The 20,189-nt window shown below is 37.2% G+C and overlaps 2 protein-coding genes across 2 annotated transcripts in view; both read right to left on the bottom strand.

The window, feature by feature from the left end:
• Positions 1-17,856, bottom strand: part of LOC128986916 (aldehyde oxidase 2-like) — a 33,387-nt gene extending 15,531 nt beyond the window's left edge. Inside the window, exons 1-4 of the mRNA XM_054407530.1 lie at positions 17,771-17,856; positions 17,223-17,406; positions 15,218-15,401; positions 14,247-14,445 (exon numbers count right to left, since the gene is read on the bottom strand). Coding sequence (XP_054263505.1) covers positions 14,247-14,445; positions 15,218-15,401; positions 17,223-17,371 — 532 coding nt within the window. The 5' untranslated portion in view covers positions 17,372-17,406; positions 17,771-17,856. The remainder of the gene's footprint in view (positions 1-14,246; positions 14,446-15,217; positions 15,402-17,222; positions 17,407-17,770) is intronic.
• Positions 1-20,189, bottom strand: part of LOC128986901 (uncharacterized) — a 126,569-nt gene that overhangs the window by 92,367 nt on the left and 14,013 nt on the right. The window lies entirely within an intron of this gene.

Here is a 20,189-nt window from a genome sequence, read left to right on the forward strand (position 1 = left end):
CTTTACTTATTTTACTGCATTCTCGAAAGTTAATTTATGCCCTCAAAACAACATTTAGGTGAAAATTTACACTTTGTTTCTTCATTTTACAGTATTTTATGCAAAAATTATTTTGGATGAAACCGTATTTTCATATTGGTATATAATATGTATATTATCTGTATCATTAATACATATACGTTGGTTATACCTTAATCCCGAATATTTACGTATTATATACATTGCTTGCTACATGGGATTCGTTAATACCAAGGAAAAAATGTGGTTCAGATTCCACTATAAACTGTAGGTTGCCCTTAGTTGCCATTAGCTGTTTGGGCTATTAATTAACAGCTGTGTCTAAGGAATATGTCGGCCTTAGTCACTAACAAGGCTACTAGATCGCGCCACTACACTCATCTCCATTCATACTTGGCTTAAAATACCTATTTTGTATGGTTGCCATAAGCCTGACCTTACTACTGGACCGAATTACATGCGGTTGGTACCAAATGAAAGATATTTACCTGTAGATGTGCAGAGTGTCTTTATAAATTACTAGGTGGCGTTCGCAGAGGCATCCACAAAATTGAGCGGAGCCATCAAGGGTTCATATTATATTGTTTTTAAACTAAAAATAGGCTTTACCTTCGTCACTGCAGCTCAAATTCTTGTGGTGTAACTATGTTACGGCCGTTTCGGCATTATAATGCCATCGTCAGACTACAAAAACACAAACTCGGCTGAAGTAGCGTCGTTGAACTTTAAACACGTAACACATACGAACAATACTATACATTTAAAATATTTACAAAAACCGAACAGGCCTGTCGTACTAACGGGTGACATGTTCCCGTTAGTACGACAGGCCTGTTCGGTTTTTGTAAATATTTTAAATGTATAGTATTGTTCGTATGTGTTACGTGTTTAAACTTCAACGACGCTACTTCAGCCGAGTTTGTGTTTTTGTAGTCTGACGATGGCATTATAATGCCGAAACGGCCGTAACATAGTTACACCACAAGAATTTGAGCTGCAGTGACGAAGGTAAAGCCTATTTTTAGTTATTATACAGCTCAGGGGCTAAAACATGGATTTTAATATTGTTTTTGTCGTACTGCAGTAAAAACAGTCTTTTTTAATGCATGCGTTGCGGGTCTAAAGTAGCATTTTTACTCTTTTGGGAGTAAAAATAGTTTTTAGCCTCTATGGAGTACAAATCAGCTGTTGTAAATTTGTTGTAAATTTCGATTTCAAATGATTGCATGTATCGAAAATATGTATCGATTCGTGCTTCGTAATCATTTTAACCTACAGTCTACAGTCTCTTCCAAAAGCATTTTCGCATTGCAGATACATTAATCCATTCCCACACTCAACACTGCTCACCTTTACTATTTCTTTCACCACCCCCTATGTCGTGGACCTGTTTTCCTCTGTTCCCATAGTATTTTAGGATTGCAAATACATTAATGTAATTGCCAAAGACAGTTCCACACTCTCCACTGTTAGCCTTACTACTTCCCATTCACCATTTCCTACGTCATAGACCTGTTTCCTTCGCTTCTCATAGCATTTTAGGATTGAAGATACATTAATCTAACTGCCACAGACAGTTCTCACACTATGCTCACATTGACTACTTCCTTCACCACTTCCTACGTCTTGGACCTATTTTCCTTTCTTCCCATAGCATTTTAGGATTGCAGATCCTTTAATCTAATCGTCATAAAAAGATCCCACACTCCAGACTGCTCGCCTTTACTACTTCCTTCACCACTTCCTATATCGCGGACCTGTTTTCCTCCCTTCCCATAGCATCTTAGGATTGTAGATACCTTAATCTAATCGTCTTGAACAGATCGTACACTCCGGACAGCTCGCCTTGACTACTTCCTTCACCACTTCCTACATCGCGGACCTGTTTCTTTCCTTTTCCTTTGCATTTTAATATTGCAGATACCTTACTCTAATCGTCATAAACAATTTCCACACTCCAGACAGCTCGCCTTTAATATTTCCTTCACCACTCCTACGTCGCGGACCTGTTTCCCTCCTTTCCCATAGCATTTTAGGATTGCAGATACCTTAATCTAATCGTCATAAACAGTTCCTACACTCCGGTCAGTTCGCCTTGACTACTTCCTTCACCACTTCCTACGTCGCGGACCTGTTTTCCTCCCTTCCCATAGCATTTTAGGATTGCAGATACCTTAGTCTAATCGTCACAAACAGTTCCCACAGTCCGGACTGCTTGCCTTTACAATTTCCTTCACCACTTTCTACGACACGGACCAGTTTCCCTTCCTTCCCATACCATCATAGGATTTGCAAATACCCTTATCTAATGGTCATAAACAGATCCCATCCCCTGAACAGTTCGCGTTTACTACTTCCTTCATCACTTCCTACGTCGTGGACCTGTTTCCTTCCCTTCCAATAGCATTTTATTATTGCAGATACCTTAATCTAATCGTCATAAACAGTTCCCACACTCCGGACAGCTCGCCTTGACTACTTCCTTCACCACTTCCTACGTCGCGGACCTGTTTTCTTTCCTTCCCATAGAAATTTAGGAATGCAGATACCTTAATCTAATCGTCATAAACTGTTTCCACATTCCAGACTGCTCACCTTTACTACTTCCTTCACCACTTCCTACGTCACGGACCTCAAGCTAGTGTCGTCATTTGATTATATTTATGATCCATACCGTTTCTGTTCTAATATATGTGTAATAATTCTATCAGCTTTTTCTTTATCTACTGCATTCCAAAGTCAACAGCTGATCATATGTCTTTGTTTATGTGTCAAATACTGCTTCCATAAGGATTACATTGAAACTTTGAGACCCAGTGGGGCGGATTCCTGTGAGACTTGTTTAACGCCATATAGATGTTGGCACTCACCGATAAGGTCTTTATCACCATGCAAAATTTGAAAACGATTGATTCAGCCGTCTAGGAGGAGTTTGCGTATTACGAAATGCATAAGAGTCGACGTATAAGAGCTTCGCTCGCTCCGCTCAAAAATAGGCTCACAAATATGCACGATAAATGAATTTAAAATTTCGAAAAAATTTAACATGGGTTAACTCGCCTGCGGCTTGTGCGGAATGATCTCGAGTGCAGCAAAGGCCTTTTGCACTCGTGTTACACATTATATTTTTCCTGCAGTCACTATGAAGCATATAAATAATTAGTCTTTCAAACACTATACAACACGTTTTTAGGTTCTTCAGCTGGCAACACAAATAGGTGCCCTAGAGGAAGTAGTACCCGGTCCGTATTACTCCGTTATTTTTCCTCGGCCAGAAATGTGCTCCGCGACATGAGAATATAGTTCCGTATGTTTTTGTAATTTGAAGTGGTTTCCGTGCATAAAAAAATGCTTTAAAGGTATTTTCTTGTTTATTAAGATCGTAGGAATGTTTTAAAAACGTTTAAAAGAAAAGTCCAGAAAGTTCAGAAATACCAAAACTATAAACACGAAATGACAGGTTAAATCGTAGTTATAATAGTCAATCAGCTGCTCATAGAACTATTATCTTTAAGTGTTGCCAACCTATTTCCAAGCGTACACGGATTACGTGCATAATAGAACCACGCTGTTTTGTGTTGTTTCGTTGGAATCCTGATGTGCGCCAAAGTATAAACCTTATGACAAAGTATAAAGATACAGCAATTAGCAGCTTTCTGTACTATAAACAGTACAAGGAAGCCAACTTTGTCGGGTGACTGCAGGGAAATATTTTATAGAACTACGAGAGCTCGCCCCGTGGTCAAAAACTCGACCAAATGTCTAGTTTTGTACGTATTGTGCAAACTTCTCTATTTTCACCCCACTCGCTGTAAATAAAACTTGGGTTGGATTGTCTTCCGTTTGTTTTAAAATTCTGTTTATTTATTTCGCTTTTATTTCGTCATCACCATGACAACCCATTTTAACTTTTTTCAAAATTTTAAATTCATTTATCGTGCTTATTTGTGAGCCTATTTTAATTTATAAAGGGACTCTGCACATCTACAGGTAAATATCTTTCATTTGGTACCAACCGCATGTAATTCGGTCCAGTAGTAGGCCTAAGGTCAGGCTTATGGCAACCATACAAAGTAGGTATTTTAAGCCAAGTATGAATCGGAGATGAGTGTAGTGGCGCGATCTAGTAGCCTTGTTAGTGACTAAGGCCGACATCTTCCTTAGACACAGCTGTTAATTAATAGCCCAAACAGCTAATGGCAACTAAGGGCAACCAACAGTTTATAGTGGAATCCAAACCACATTTTTGCCTTGGTATTAACGAATTGGTCTAATTATCAGGATAGTACTGCGGATAGTTGTAGTACTCACTAGTGCGGACGTTAATCCACACCAGGGAGTTCTGCATCTACAGTACATGCCTATAAATATCCACAATTCGTGACCTCCTAGTAGCTGGATTACAGGTTGACGCCACCATCCCAGCACAATATTATCATTGACCCAAGGGCGTACCCAGGATCACAACTATAGGGGGGAGGGCAAGAGTGTACTTAAAACAGGGGTCGCTGGGGGTGGCCCACTGGGGGGCCTGGGGGTTATGGGAAAATTTTTTAAAACAATATGCTGAAATTAGCGTTTTTTACGCTATTTTGAGACATTGATATAACAAACCTATAGCTCTATAATCCAGCGTTTATAAAGTGGCTTTATGTCCGTCAATGAGGTCAGGCAGCTAAGGCTGCTTAGCTTTACAATACACATTTAACTCTACTTTTTGTGTCTATGCCAACTTTTCACATCCATTTATAACACCCGAAATATATGGTAAACTATTTTGGACAATACCTGATAACTTATGCCGTAAGAGCAATTTTGTTCTTTACATTATTGTTGAAGGCAAATTAAAACAAGATAATGTCACAAAAAATAGGTTTATATTGATTCATTATACTACACAAAGCTGTTTATAGATTGCAAGAAATTGGTCTTTTTTATTACTACTGTTGGAATTTTTATTTTATTTCAGAATAACTCAGATACTAATGAAAAATTGATAACATGTGTCAAAAAATGTCATAAAAAGCTGTAAACTATCTTACTTATCTTTTCTCATACTAATAACATTTTTCTAGGAACCCAATTTTTTTTACCTTATCCTGGCTTCTAGGGGGGCGTAGCCAGAGAGGGGTAGGGGAACAGCTGCCCCCCCCTATCCCCTCTGGATGCGATTGACCTAGGATACTGGAAGTAGACTTACTATCCATTTGTAAAATCTAAAACGTTGTTTGGCGTGTGTTCATGTGTGGATACGTTTGGGTGCGCTGATGTAGACAATACTTTTATTTCACTTGATTTCAACTAAATTATCACTTTTATTTCAACTAAATATATTCTTATAGTTTGAATAACTATACTGTATATGGGAAATTAGGATGCACATAGATTTAATAAGGGTGGGTTGGGTAATTATCACGGATATTAGAACGGATAACGGTATGGATAATAATCATAGAAAATTTATTCATACCATATCATATCATTCGTACACCAGTCCTGGTGGCAATAATGTTCAAAAAGAAAATTTACGTCACTAGCTTTCTAGCGTGTTTACTTTTTAAATTCCTTTCACATGTGTTAAAATGACTGTTGAAGTTTTTCATATTTGACTGGACTTATGCTTAATATTTTATAAATTTGAAAATCAGCTGTATTTTAATTGTATAATTTTGACAATTGATTTATGTTTACTTTTTGTAATATTCATTTGTAATATTCATTTCCCAAGCAACTAGTTTATTTTTAGATGGGAAATTTGAACTTAGAGGGTGGGAGTTTACTGACAAAACTCTCTCACCTACTACTCAACCTGTTGGTGTATTAGGTATGCTGAGGGACAAGAGAACTGACGTGCTTAAACTTAATGTTGATTTTCTCAAATCAGTTGACTTGCAAGTAGTTACAAAGCGTAAAATGCTTTCTAATACTCACAAAGTTTATGATGTTGTTGGGATTTCTTCCCCAGTAACACTGCTCCCTAAGATTCTATTGCAAAGGACTTGGTCCATGAAATTCAAATGTGATCAAGAGGTTTCAGATGACATAAGATGTGACTTTCTAAAATGGTTCAGAGATCTGGGATATTTAAGTGAGATGAACATCCCTCGTTTTTTCGCTGGGGAGGATGGTACTTTTAGTTTGCATATATTTTGTGACGCTAGTAAATTCGCATATGCTACTGTCGCATTTCTAAGGACTGAGGCTAATGGATCAGTCAATCTTCATTTTGTAGCAGCAAAGTCACGAGTAGCACCAGTGAAAGACCTGTCAATCCCTCGACTGGAACTACTAGCAGCCACAATTGGAGCCAGAATTGGAAGGTCAATCTTCGATAGTCTTAATATCTCTGATTTAGAAACACATTTTTGGAGCGATTCAACCACAGTCTTATCTTGGATTCAACGAGAAGACATTGGGCTACTTTTGTTTGGAATAGATGTCAAGAAATAAGGTCATTATCTTGTAAAGACTCATGGAGGTATGTACCTGGAAACCTAAACCCCGCTGATGTAGCTAGTAGAGGATGCTCGGCTAAGGATCTAGTTGATTGTAAATGGTGGGAGGGCCCTCAGTGGCTAAGACAGCCTCCAGAAGAATGGCCAAAAGTTAAAATGATTTACAACGACGAAGAAATCCACAGTGAAAAGAAGAAAGGAATCGTATCAGTTTGTACGAATGCTGAAGATACTAAGTCAGGCTGGTATTATAAATACTTCCGTAATTTTGAAAAGATCGTGCGTATGGTAGCATGGATTAATAGATTTTATAATAATTGCCGTAGAAGTGAAAAAGTAAATGGTTCCTTAACCCTGGAAGAAATAGAAAAAGCTGAAGTCAATGTTTGGAAACTAGTCCAGAAAGAGAGTTTTTGTGGACTGAAAGATGCTAAACTTGCAACATTATGTCCTTTTGAAGATAAGAATGGTTTGATTCGTGTAAAGTCGAAGCTTACTGACAGAAAAGACCACGAAAACTTCAGGACACCAATAGTACTACCATCCAAACATCCTGTTGTGCAAATTTTAATACGCTCTAAGCATATCAAGGCTTGTCACGCAGGAGTTCAGTATTTATTAAGCATTTTGCGTGAAGACTATTGGATATTAAGTGGGCGAAAAACAGTAAAATCTGTAATATCGTCTTGTGTGAAGTGTCTAAGATACAAAGGGAAAAGTCTACAAACTGGGCCCATTGGTCTTCCAGAAGACAGAGTAAAAGATGCTGCAGTATTTCAAATTAGTGGTGTCGATTTTGCAGGACCAATATATTTGCAAAATGGTCAGAAGGCTTGGATATGTCTTTTTACCTGTGCTGTTTATCGCGCAGTTCATTTAGAACTAGTTTCAGGTTTGTCAACTAAAGCATTTCTACAGGCTTTGAGAAGATTCATAGCTAGAAGAGGCAGACCCTCAATTGTATACAGCGACAACGCGACCAACTTTGTTGGCGCAAACAATGCCTTTACACAAGTTGACTGGGATAAAATTCAGGAGTACAGTTCGGTCCAGCGAATTAAATGGAAATTAAATCCCCCTTCATCACCTTGGTGGGGTGGCTGGTGGGAGAGATTGATAGGAATGATGAAGCAACTTTTTCGGAAATGTTTGGGCAACTCAAGTTTGACTTATAAAGAATTCCAGACCATCCTTTGTGACTGTGAATCAGTTTTAAATGCACGTCCCCTCACATACATCTCTAACGAAGTGAATGACTTGATACCTTTGACTCCAGCAATGTTCTTGACTGACATTAAAGAAACTGGAACACCTGATGTGGACAAAATTAATCACGGAGAGTTGAACCGCAGGGTCCGGTACTGCCAAAAGTTAAAAGAAGATCTGAGAAAGAGATTTCGGAGTGAGTATTTGGGAGCACTAATGATGAAGTCGAAAAGGTCAACAAGGGACATACAAGCTGGAGAAGTTGTCATTGTGGAGACGGACGACAAAAGACGTCTAAATTGGCCTTTGGCAGTCGTAAAAGAACTCATACCGGGTAGAGATGGTAAAATTCGTCTAGCAAAACTCAAGAAAAATTCAGGAATAATTTTGCGGACTATCCAAAAAATTTACCCTCTTGAAATACAAAATTATGAGAAAGAAGAGTTCCTGAAAAATGAAAAAATTAAGAACAAAACGAAGCAGGATAATAAAGTGATAGATAAGAAAACTGTGACTAGAAGTGGACGGATGGTTAACACATTCGCTGCGGCAAACCTTTAAACAGGCGCTCGCCAATGGCGGCGAGGCCCGGGCGGAGCCCCGACGCGCTAACTGAATCAGCGATCGCTATTGGTATTGAAATATCTCAGTAAGACGAATCACAAAAGAGCAGTGGTGATTGTTCTGCGTTACTCCGAAAGTGGACGTAGTTCACTGAAACACCCAAAGGTAGCAGCACTGCCTGGATCAATAACTCGAGTCTTTGTAATACGGCTCGAACTGAGAAAATCCCCGAAACGGGACAAAAGCATTGCCAGACGGGATTTTACGGGCAATTTTTGTACCAACCTACACCAGAATAAAGCTCGCATTATAAGCTACAGGCTGGTAAAGATTACAACGTTCCCCGACAAATGGCTGAACCACACTGATCCGGCAAACAATGCAATGCGCGCTCCCCCACCGGTGGACCCCCCGCTCCTCAGCTGAGACGCGCGGGGTCCACCGGTGGACCCGCCGCATCGAATGTGTTAAACAACCAAAACGGTTTCTCCAATAAAAACCTTGTGTTGAGGAACAAGTTACCTTCTGTTCCTCAAGGTGGGAGGATGTTAAAATGACTGGTGAAGTTTTTCATATTTGACTGGACTTATGCTTAATATTTTATAAATTTGAAAATCAGCTGTATTTTAATTGTATAATTTTGACAGTTGATTTATGTTTACTTTTTGTAAGTTTTCTAGAATAAAAACAATGATGAAAATGCTACATTTAAAAAAGAATAGGTTTTTTCTGTAATTTAGTTTGAACGGTCTAATTTAAACAAAAGTTGAACCGTACAATGTTTAATTGTTTCTAAGTTTGATTTGTTTCAGTAATTAATCCTTTTACAGGAATTGAGAACAATTCTAATTTTGTTATAGCCAGAAGAATTGTAAAAACATGTGACAAGTTAAATGAATGTTATTTCCAAACAGAGGTGTTTCAAAGCAAACTATCTGTAATTTTTTTTACTTTTCTTTGTTTATTTATTTTGATTCAGCAATTAATGCACTTAAATTGATATAAAGGATAGGTATGGATGATTTATTTAATAATGTCAGAACTACGTCGGCATACCAAATATTTGGTTGGTAAGCAAATGTCAAATGTCAATTGATGTGGTAGGTCTCTAGAAAACTGTCCAATAAGCTACAGAGGGTGTCAGTATAGAAACCAAATTCCATTCATACCATACCATATTATCCCAGCAATACGGTATGGTTCAGAAACTCGGGCCCTGACCAAAGAACAAAAAAAAACTTATTGCTGTGGTTAAACACCCAGATATATGGGTGTTTTCCAGAAGATAATAGCTCGGATGCGTGGAGGAGAGGAGACATTGGAGGACATTGTAGGCCCCCACGAAGCTAAGTTCACATTAAGCCTACTCTTGATTAATCTACAATCTCTTCGTAACAAACTCCATGAATTTGAGATTATTTTAGCTCAATCAAAGACAGATATAATTTGTGTCAATGAACACTGGCTTCTGGCTGAAGAGATACCCCTCTACGTGCCTGAAGGTTTTGTTCTTGCGAGCTACTACTGCAGGCAATCTCCTTTTGGCGGTTCATCCATCTATGTGAAGAGCGACACAACTTATGAGGTCTTGGACATGGGGGAATACGGCTGTGACGCTTTTTGCGAGGCTTCAGCTATTAGACTACATAAACTAAACATGTTAATCTTGTGTATTTACCGTACTCCTACTTCTAATTTTAAATGTTTTATTACTAACCTTGAAAAAATCTTAATTTGTCTATTTAATGATTCTCTTAAACACATAGTCTTGGCTGGTGATCTAAATGTTGATATCCTCAAAACCCATGACCCCGAAACTGTTGAATTGATTAATCTCCTTAGATCATTTGATATTTATTGTGTTCATGAAACCCCAACCAGATTTAAAGCTTGCCTTGATGTTGTAGCCTCAAACATTACATCTGACCATGTTGAGGTTAGGTTACTTAACCAAGATATATTGTCGGACCATGCGGGTGTATGGACCACATTTACCCTGGATTCCTTTACTTTTGACGAAAGTAGAGATAGGCCCAGTCTAAAAAAAAGAGAAGTAGAAAAAAAGCGCATCTTATCTCATGAGAAAATTAATGACTATAAGCAAATGCTATTATCTGCAAACTGGATGGGTATCTACACTAATGATGTAAATATATCTGTTAATGTGTTTTTAAATATACTGTCTATGTACCTGAATTTAAGTTGTCCAAAAATGTCTGTAAATAGTAGTTTTAAGGGAAAAAAGGGTTCACTGGTAAAATGGTTTACGCCTGATCTAGAAAATATGCGTAAATTACTCCTTGCACTGTACGACAAATGGAAAAGCACATGTGACCCAGATGACAAATTAATGTTTAGCAAATTTAAGGCACAATATAGGCAAGAAATTATAAGTGCAAAAATAGAAGCAAATGGTAGGTTTATAAGTAAATCGACAAATCAATGTAAAGCTGCTTGGCTGGTTGCTAAAAAGGAAGGTAACTTGGTATCAACAAAGAAACAGATTATACCAATTTCACCTGAACAAATGAATAACTTTTTTGTTAATGCTTCCAATGTTCAAGGTAATGACCAATCTGTAACTAATACTGATTATAAAGAGTTTTTAAATAATAACATAAATCTAGATTGTAGTAGGCCTAGTATTAACTTTAAGGTCAATTTGGTTGATGTAAATACTGTTATGTGTGTTGTAAATAAAATGAGTAACTCTAAATCTGAAGATGTTTACGGAATGTCAAACTTTTTAATTAAGAATATAATTCATGTAATTGTAATACCACTAACTTTTATTGTTAACTTAGTTCTTAGCACAGGCATATTCCCTGAATGCTTAAAAGTGACAAAAGTTACACCCATCTTCAAAAAAGGTGATGTAAACAAACCTGAAAACTACAGGCCAATTGCAATCGTTCCTATTATAAGCAAGGTTATAGAACACTGTATTGTAAACCAGCTCAATGATTATTTTGTAAGTAATAGTTTGTTTTATCCTTTTCAGTTTGGCTTTAGGCCTAAACACTCGACAATAGATGCTGTTGAAAAAGTAGTTGAATATGTTTTAAATGGCTTTGAACAAAAACTCACTGTAGGGTCATTGCTTATTGATTTAAGTAAAGCTTTTGACTCTGTATCACACAAAATCTTATGTGACAAGCTAAAGTCTTATGGAGTAGCTGATAAGGAATTGAGGTTAATTCAAACATATCTCCAAAGCAGAAAACAGATGGTTAGCTTTAATAATATGAATTCCGGATACCTAGATGTTACAGTAGGGGTACCACAAGGCTCTGTCCTTGGTCCTTTTTTGTTTTTAGTTTTTGTTAACGATTTTAGCTCTAATGTCTCTACTTTTTCTGTGTTGTATGCTGATGACACCACCCTGGTACAATCTGATATAGATTTAGTGGGTGTTCAGAACAAACTTGACATAGCCTTGATGGAGTCAAAATCATGGTTCTCTGCAAATATGTTGGCTGTGAATGAAGGTAAAACAGAGCGCTTAATTTTTACACTAAGGAACCATTGTGATTTAGATTTAGATAATGACTTGTTCAAGCCTGTAAAACTGCTGGGTATTACTCTGGACAGTAAACTCTGTTGGGACGAACATGTACACAACTTGTGCAAAAAACTTGCTCGTGTTACCTGTCTTTTAAGAAAACTTAAAACTTGTGTTAATTCTGATGTTCTTTTTATGGTTTATTTTGGTTTGTTTCATACCCATCTTATTTATGGTATAAGACTATGGGGCAATTCACCATCAGCAAAAAAAGTGTTTGTTTGGCAAAAAAAAGCAATTAGGGTTATCTGTGGCCTAAATGAAAATGATTCATGCAGAACAGTCTTTCCTGAACTTAGCATATTTACTCAACCTAGTCTGTTTATTTACTATAATCTTATATTTGTTAAAAACAACACCCATATCTTTCAAAAAACCTCTACTATTCATTCTCACAACACCAGACAAAAAGAGGACATTGTTAGACCTAGTATTAGACTTGATAAGTATTATAAGAGCCATAGTTACCATCAAATTTTAATTTATAATAAACTGCCAACCAATGTTAAAATGTTACCACCTAAGAAATTTATCCATGTTATTAGCAAGTGGCTTAAAGTTAAGGCATTTTATACCACTGAAGAGTACCTGAGCTGTGATCCTCAAGACATTATCTATTGATTTTATATACTTTGACGACACCTATTGTATACTGCTTATTTAATGGTGAATAAATTCTTGATTCTTGATTCTTGATTCTTGAGATGTACATTAACTTTAAAAAATAGATTCCAAGGAGTCTACCACAAGTAAGACGACCACTTGGAGGACCAAGCAATGAAAGACTTCTCCAGACGGGGATCAACATTAGAAGAGGCAAGGGATAGAAGAGAATGGGAGGTCAAAAATCCTCTTAAGGTTTCAGTGGCCACTGAGGTAAAATAAGGTACTATGTGAGTGATAGCATTGTTGATTATAAAAATCCTGAATTCCTACGGATTTAAAGTCCACGATAGTATATGCAATGGAAGGTGGTGTAGGTGCTGTACTCTAAACCAGTGTGTTTGAATGGACCGCCAATCTCACTTTAAGGCTTTTCAAATCAACACAATAGCTGTTTTATTGTAAAATTATCAGATTGAAAATGCATATCGGATAGGCCTATAATCGGATGAAAGAAATAGGTTGTCACGTGATATTTGTTTACAAGATTATTTTCCCTATTAAAACTGCCAGAATGTTTCTTTATGCATGTTAACTAGCTGTTCTGAATTATATTTAGTTTTAATCGACTACTTGATTCCCATACATAGGACGGGCCAACAGCTAGTAATAATAATAATAACAATATTAATGTTTTAAATGTTTACATTAATGGATGTGTTGGTTACAAAAATAACAACAGAATGTAATAATATCCATATATAAAGCCCAAAGTACCCATGAATTTTTGAGAAAACTGCAAGTTACACCCCCATAAACCATACTTAAAATGTTCGTCATGACGAGAAACCTTGCGCAAAACTATCCATTATTTCATAAATTGCTTTCCATATACATAATGTTAAAAATACCTCAGCTGTACTTATTTATATGTTATTCTTTCATTTATTACCTTATTAAAATCAGGTGTGATTATTTGTTTGTATTACTGTATTCTGTTTTGTTTATTTCAGCTTAACTAGTTTTATTAAAAAGTTGTGTATTATTCCAGCTTCAAGAACGAATTATTAATAAACTAGTTTACCTTGTGGTTGCCAGATTCTTGAAATGTGTAGATATCTTGCTCGATATACATTTTGCTACATGTGTAGCATCGTCAGGAGCACAGTTTGTCACATTAGTCTATTTAACACAAACACTATTTACAAATATTTACATTTTCGGTCGGATGACGATTTACGGTAAAGTCATGGGAATCCAGCGCGCGAACGCGTGCGCGGACCGGAGGATGTCACTCGAGTGACACATGTAGTGTGCCTCCGGTCCGCGCATGCGTTGTCATGGGAATCCAGCGCGCGAACAAAAATAACATGCGACTGAATGACTTAACAAGAACTGATCACGCTGACAAAACTCGAAGCTACAAAAAATCGGTCCAAAACAACCAACAACAAACACCAAATGATTGATGTGTATTATGATAATGTAGCAAACGTGCACAAGACAAATCCAGTCACAATGTACGTCCTGCCAGCCACCGTCACAGAGTTGAACCCAGAATTGAATTGGTTTTTAACAAAGCCAACTACAATATTACTATTTTAACATTAGATACTAATTTTATTTTAATAGACTTGCAAAAAATGATTTTGTTAAAAGACATTTACCAAAGACTGCTCTCTGAGGATACTAATAATTTACCCCGAGCAAAGCTCGGTTCCCAGGTACTGTTTATTGAATGACAAATCCATACACTCATCAAAACTCTAATAAAAGCAGTAATTAGAAGATTACTTAGGTTGTTTTATCTTACACCATAACTGGCCAAGGTGACATACCTGGTGATCGAGCCCAAATGTTGCAGGTTTTGTCAGTTTTCACATCCTGCATTTTTGTTCCCCAAGTAGTTAATTCATAAATATTTGGGTATTGTGAATAAGTTCGGAAAGCTACCACAGGATCATTAAAAGCTGAACCATCATCTTCATAGACGTCGGTGTTTACATACTGGATAATTCCTTCATTGTTGACACCTGCCTGAAAAAGAATTATTAGATTCCCATAGTTGAGTTTTTTGTTTTAGCGAATTTCCTATATAGAAAATCAGCTATTACCGTAGGTCTCATGTTAAGACCTGGACCAGGGACGAATTTACTTTTTCATTTTGATGTCCCAAGAGGCCAAAAATACCATCCGTTGAAATTTATGTGTCCAACAAGATAAATCAAGCAAAAATCATCCGATTTTGATTAACTTTGGTAAAACGTCTAAATCTACGTTTATTCAAACGAGGTCCTGAACCAGCATGATCAAACAATGGGAATAGGGTTTTAAGTGAAAAAGTTGGTTTTTTTTAAATTTTTGATCCTCAAAACATAAAATTTCTCAATTTATCTCTAAACCATTTTGAAGAGCTTGTTTAATATATTGAAGTGTTTTGTCCAGTTGGTTATAGAGAAATATCAACAAAAGTTTAACTAAAAATTCCCATGTTATTCTTATGGAGAATAAGTGAATAGTTATACAGTAGGTTGCTTGTTTATGGATATAAAACTTTAAAGATGTATTTATTTTATACTAAACTATTAATATTTTACCTAAAAAACACACTTAATTACCCTCCCTGTAGCAGCAAATTTAAGTGAAAATCAAATCAAGCAAATGAAAATTTGCTAAGTCTGTAGGTTTGCTGTGAAGGGGGTATTTGGTTTTTTTATGGAAAGTGATCAGTTGCTACAGGAATCGGGCTAAGCAGCCATTATATGATATACTTTTAATACTTTTAAATGAGATGTAGTTTCGGACAAACCTCATAACTGAAGTAGCAGGGATACCGCTTGCCGGTGGCCTCCATAAGAGTCTCTAGCTTTGTAATCATGCGGACCGGCCTGTTGAGCAGATGAGCCGCTAAACTGACTGCGCAGCCCACAAGGTTGCCTCTGCTTAATTTAAACCCATAAGATCCACCGAGAGCACGAAGACTTATGTTGATTCTGTCATTAAAAAACTACAATAAAAATATGGCATTAAAATAATTTTTTTTCTAAATGGCATAGCCTACAAATATTAGGCTCATACGTTTTAGCTTAAGAAAATTAAGTCTCTTCCAAAGATAAATGGCAAGGTAAATTGGGACTACAGTCACAGATTAAGTAAAGAGAAGGGATAAAGGGTGGGGTATGGTAGTTGTTTTGTTAGGGAGAGGAGGGAAAATGCTATTACACACACAGGTGGCCAGCCTGTGAGAATCTTGAATTGATCAGACCACCTCCTAAGATACCTGTACTCTGTTGGACACAGTCTCTATAAGTCACATTTCTTCAAGTGAGTAACCTAAACCCTCAGGGCTCTTAAGGTTTCTAGCAAACAGTTCTTTTATGACCTGGACCGCATCCCAGTCAAGGTTGGGCTTCTTGTTGGTGTGTAGATTACCCTGGATAAAATGTGACACACAGGTCCAATTGTCCTCACCCTCCATTATAATCATAATGAACCTGTCCAATGACAGCAGTCATACATAGTGTTGAGCCTCCAGGCGGGCATTTTCCAACGTGGGCAGTGGAAAAAAGTGTGGTCCACGTCTTTTGCATCTACTACCCAGGCAGTAGATGCAATCGATTGACAATACATCAAACAATAGCAACAAATAACGGTTACAACCCAACAATCGTGGAAACTATGATCAGCAAAACCCGAAAGAAAATTAAGTCCATCCCACAAAATGAACATTCAAATCAGTCGAACCCAGAAAGCCAGAATCAGAAATACGTAGCAATCAAATACACTAAAAAAATAAGACAAAAAAAAATAGGAAAAATAATTAATAAAGTAGGCTACACACCAGCCAAGGTTAAAACCAATCCAAAACCCATTTACAAGCAAGAAGACAACAAAGACAACCCAGATAATGAACGAGGAGTCTATAAAATTACATGTGCGCCCCCTGCAATAAACAGTATATCGGTTACACAAACAGAGCTTTCAGCAAAAGATTCAAGGAACACAACACTCAACATCATGCCAACCCCAGCTCAATAGTAGCTAAACACTTGAAAGAAAATCATGACCACAAAATTATGTATCCTGAATCATTACAGATCCTTCACAAAACTCACTCCAAATCTACTGCAATAGTTAAAGAAAGCTATGAAATATATAAACACATTAACACCAGCCCTGACACCCTCCTAAATAAAAAAGAAGACTACCACAACTCCGTATTATTTATTCTCATTAAAAACATCGAAGAAAACCAAATATCTGGCAACACTGCACACGAACGGCAACACCGCAAAAGAGAAAGCGACCATCCCCCACGCACAATGACTACATCCCCTGTCCATCATAGCCCCGTCACAGTCAATCACCCAGTGGAAGTCGTCGCCAACGACACGAACAGTGCGAAACATGTACTCCGCCGCTCGTATCGCTGTTGTCGGGCAACCGCGAATGTGACCGCGAAGTGATAAGAAAACCCCTAATGTAAATATGTATAGTATAATATAGGTAAGGAATTTAGTGTAAGAAGAATGAAGAACTCCATGAAGATGATGCACTGAGCGGCGAAATGCGCATAGAGTAACGACAAGTTCAACTACAAGACCTTAAGGCAAAATAGATAAAATAAATTATTGTATAATACAGGTCTTGCCACTGGGTTCAAACAACATTTAAAACCCCATAATTTTGATTTTTACCTTTAGGTGTGCGATAAAGTTTTAGTAAAGTAAAGTAACAGATTATTTGTTGGATTTTATGGCTTATACATCACTTTTGATGTTAGCAAGTCTGTGTTAGTGTTGGAGGATCATTACTTGTTCTCTGGTATGTTGAGGAGCTGAGCGATTGCCTCTTGTACTAGCATCAAACTTTGTGTTGAGCAGTAGACATCTAACTCATCGCCATCCTTAGGTACTACCAGACAAGTCAGTGTCTCCATGCAGAAGTGATACTGTGACTCCATCTTCCACTCGCCCTTCACCACCCTCTGGACATCAGCTGCACCAAACAATTTTACATTTTAAATATTGTTTGCATTAGCACTTGAAATTATGAACATAGTTCATTTTGTAAGTATTGGGTTAAACATATTGATAACTCCAGTTCAATTTGTTATCCATCAACAAAGAGAAAAGTTTCACCCTCATACAACAGACGATTGAGAATACTGTGACAGTCAACAAAAATTAAACTGGACATAAGTTAGCAGATTTTTTTTTAAAGGTGTGTGCAGAGTTTGTTTTTCATGGTGCAACCCATTACTTTTAACCCAACCCTGTATATATTATGAACAAAGAATAAGGCTGCATTATGTTATTAAATGGTAAAATGTCAGTAAACGAATATTTAGATTCAGAATTACGTTTAGGTATTGCAGGCCTCTCAGCCGCCAAGGTTATTCTTGCTAGGTCTTTGTCTTTGGCAACTTGACGGATGTCGAGCACAGGCTTCTTCTTGTCAGTTATTGTGATGGAGACAAGTTCTGCAGCTTTGTCAGCCAACTCCTGAGTTTGAGCAACTATCAGGCCTACAACCTGACCAGCAAACTGGACAATCTTGTCTGCAAACAACTGAAACAAACAAACCTGCATGTAATACAAATATAATACATTTTTTTAACTGTGTTTACTTCAAATTTCAAAATACTTTAAATGAATACTTTTTACTGTACAATACGAGGGCTGTTGGGAAAGTAACCATCACATTACTTCTTGGGCGGGATGTGCAGGGGGTAGCGCAGCCCTTCTTGCGCCTTCGCACGTCGCAGGTCAGACGGCGTCCAGCCGCGGTAGTGTAAAGGTCATCTGAGCGCTAGTTTTTTTTGCTGTCGCTAGTCAAAATGAGTACTGCAATCGAAAATCCCACCAAGTGTGAGGTGTGTGCTATGATTCGGTTTTTCGTAGCTAAACAGTATCCAGCAGCAGCTATTCACAGAGAACTTTGTACTGAGTATGGACATAAAATAATAAGTGAAGGAGTTGTTCGGGAATTGGTTCGCTTATTTAAAAATGGCCAAACGAACGTGAGTGATGAAGAAAGAAGTGGCAGGCTATCTGTGGTTAGTAATAAACTCGTTGAGAAAATCAACCCAAAGATTCTGGATAAACATCGATTCACTATCTCAGAGCTTTTGGAAGAATTTCCACAAATTTCCAGGACTGTTCTGTACAAAGTTGTGACTGACAGGTTAGGTTACCATAAATTTTGTGCTCAGTGGGTCCCAAAAATCCTTTTGGAAAACCACAAGACTCGACGAATTCCTACAACTCTGGACTTTTTGACTCGATACAACAACAAAAGAGAAATGTTTTTGAATCAAATTGTGACTGGCAATGAAACCTGGATCAAACACGTGAGTCCTGAAACTAAGGACAATCTAAGTTGTGGGGTCATACGGCATCGCCACACAAACCAACAAAAGCGATTTTTTCCAAAAAACAGCTCATGGCAATTAACTTTGTTTTGGGACTCCATGTTTTGTGCTGCTGGTTGAATTTATGTCACGTGGTGCAACAATCAATGCAGATTCGTACGTTGAAACTCTAAAGAACCTAAGAGGATCCTTAACAAACTTCTTCTGTCGTCTGGTGTCGTCCTTCTGAACGCACGTCCTCATGCTGCCCAGGAAACCAATGACCTTTTGGACCAGTTCAAATGGGATGTTTTTTCACATCCTCCATATATCCCAGACTGTATACTTTTGTATTATACGGAGGCCACCCTTATACAGCACGCTGCGGTGGTTTGTTAGGTTGGGTCATCATAAATATGTGTAATGGTTGGCTCTACTGACTATTGTTATTTTAGTTTTTCTATTGCTGGTTTGCCAAGTAGTGGTGTTGTGCATTTGTCACCCACATACATTTTTTCCATACACGATTTTCCTTTGTAAGAGAGTTTTGCAGTGACTGTGCCAATAACAGAAAGAGGCGATCCTCCAGCCGCACTTAAAGTTCTCTGGGTAGGCTGGACTGCAATTTTTTTGCATAGCTTTATGTTGGATGGTATTACTGTCACGTCAGCTCCTGTGTCGATTTTGAACTTGACAGTGTCCTTATTAAGTCTTACATTTATTGTCCAGGGATCATTTTAGCGAATTTCCCATATAGGGAATAAGCTATTACGGTAGTACTCATAGTAAGACCTGGACGCGGGACCGATTTTTTTGTTTGTTTTGAGGTCCCTAGAGGCCAAAAACACCATCCGTTCAAATTCATATATATATATATATATTTAATAATAATAATAATAAATAATATAATTTATATATATATTATATATATTACGTGTAAACCTACATTTATTCGAACGAGTTCGCGATCCAGCATAATCGGACCATGGGAACCGGGGTTTATGGGGGGTTTTATGGGGTAAAAATGGGTTTTTCCCATTTTTGACCCAAAAAACATAGAATTTAGCAATTTCTTTTCAAACCATTTTGTAGAGCTTAAAAAAACAAATAATTTAGTATATTGAAGCGTTATTATGCGCCTAATGGTTACGAAGAAAATTCCAAAAAATTTTAAATTTAAAATTCCCATGTTATTCTTAAGGAGAATAAGTAAACTGTTGTAGTTTGCTTGTTTATGAACATATTTTGATCGAATTTGGAAAATGTTTTTATTTCTTACTAACTATTAACATTTTACAAAATAAAAAAACAGTTTTACCCTCCCTGATGCAGCAAACCTAAGTACTTGTTAAACTAATTCTATTTAAATGGGGAATAAATGTAATATTTTTAAGTAGACATTTCAGTGTAAATCCAATCAGTCAAATGA

The sequence above is a fragment of the Macrosteles quadrilineatus genome, unplaced genomic scaffold (assembly GCF_028750875.1).
Source record: "Macrosteles quadrilineatus isolate MER2022 unplaced genomic scaffold, UCM_ALF_1.0 Scaffold_1__1_contigs__length_201487025, whole genome shotgun sequence".
NCBI classification, from domain to species: domain Eukaryota; kingdom Metazoa; phylum Arthropoda; class Insecta; order Hemiptera; family Cicadellidae; genus Macrosteles; species Macrosteles quadrilineatus.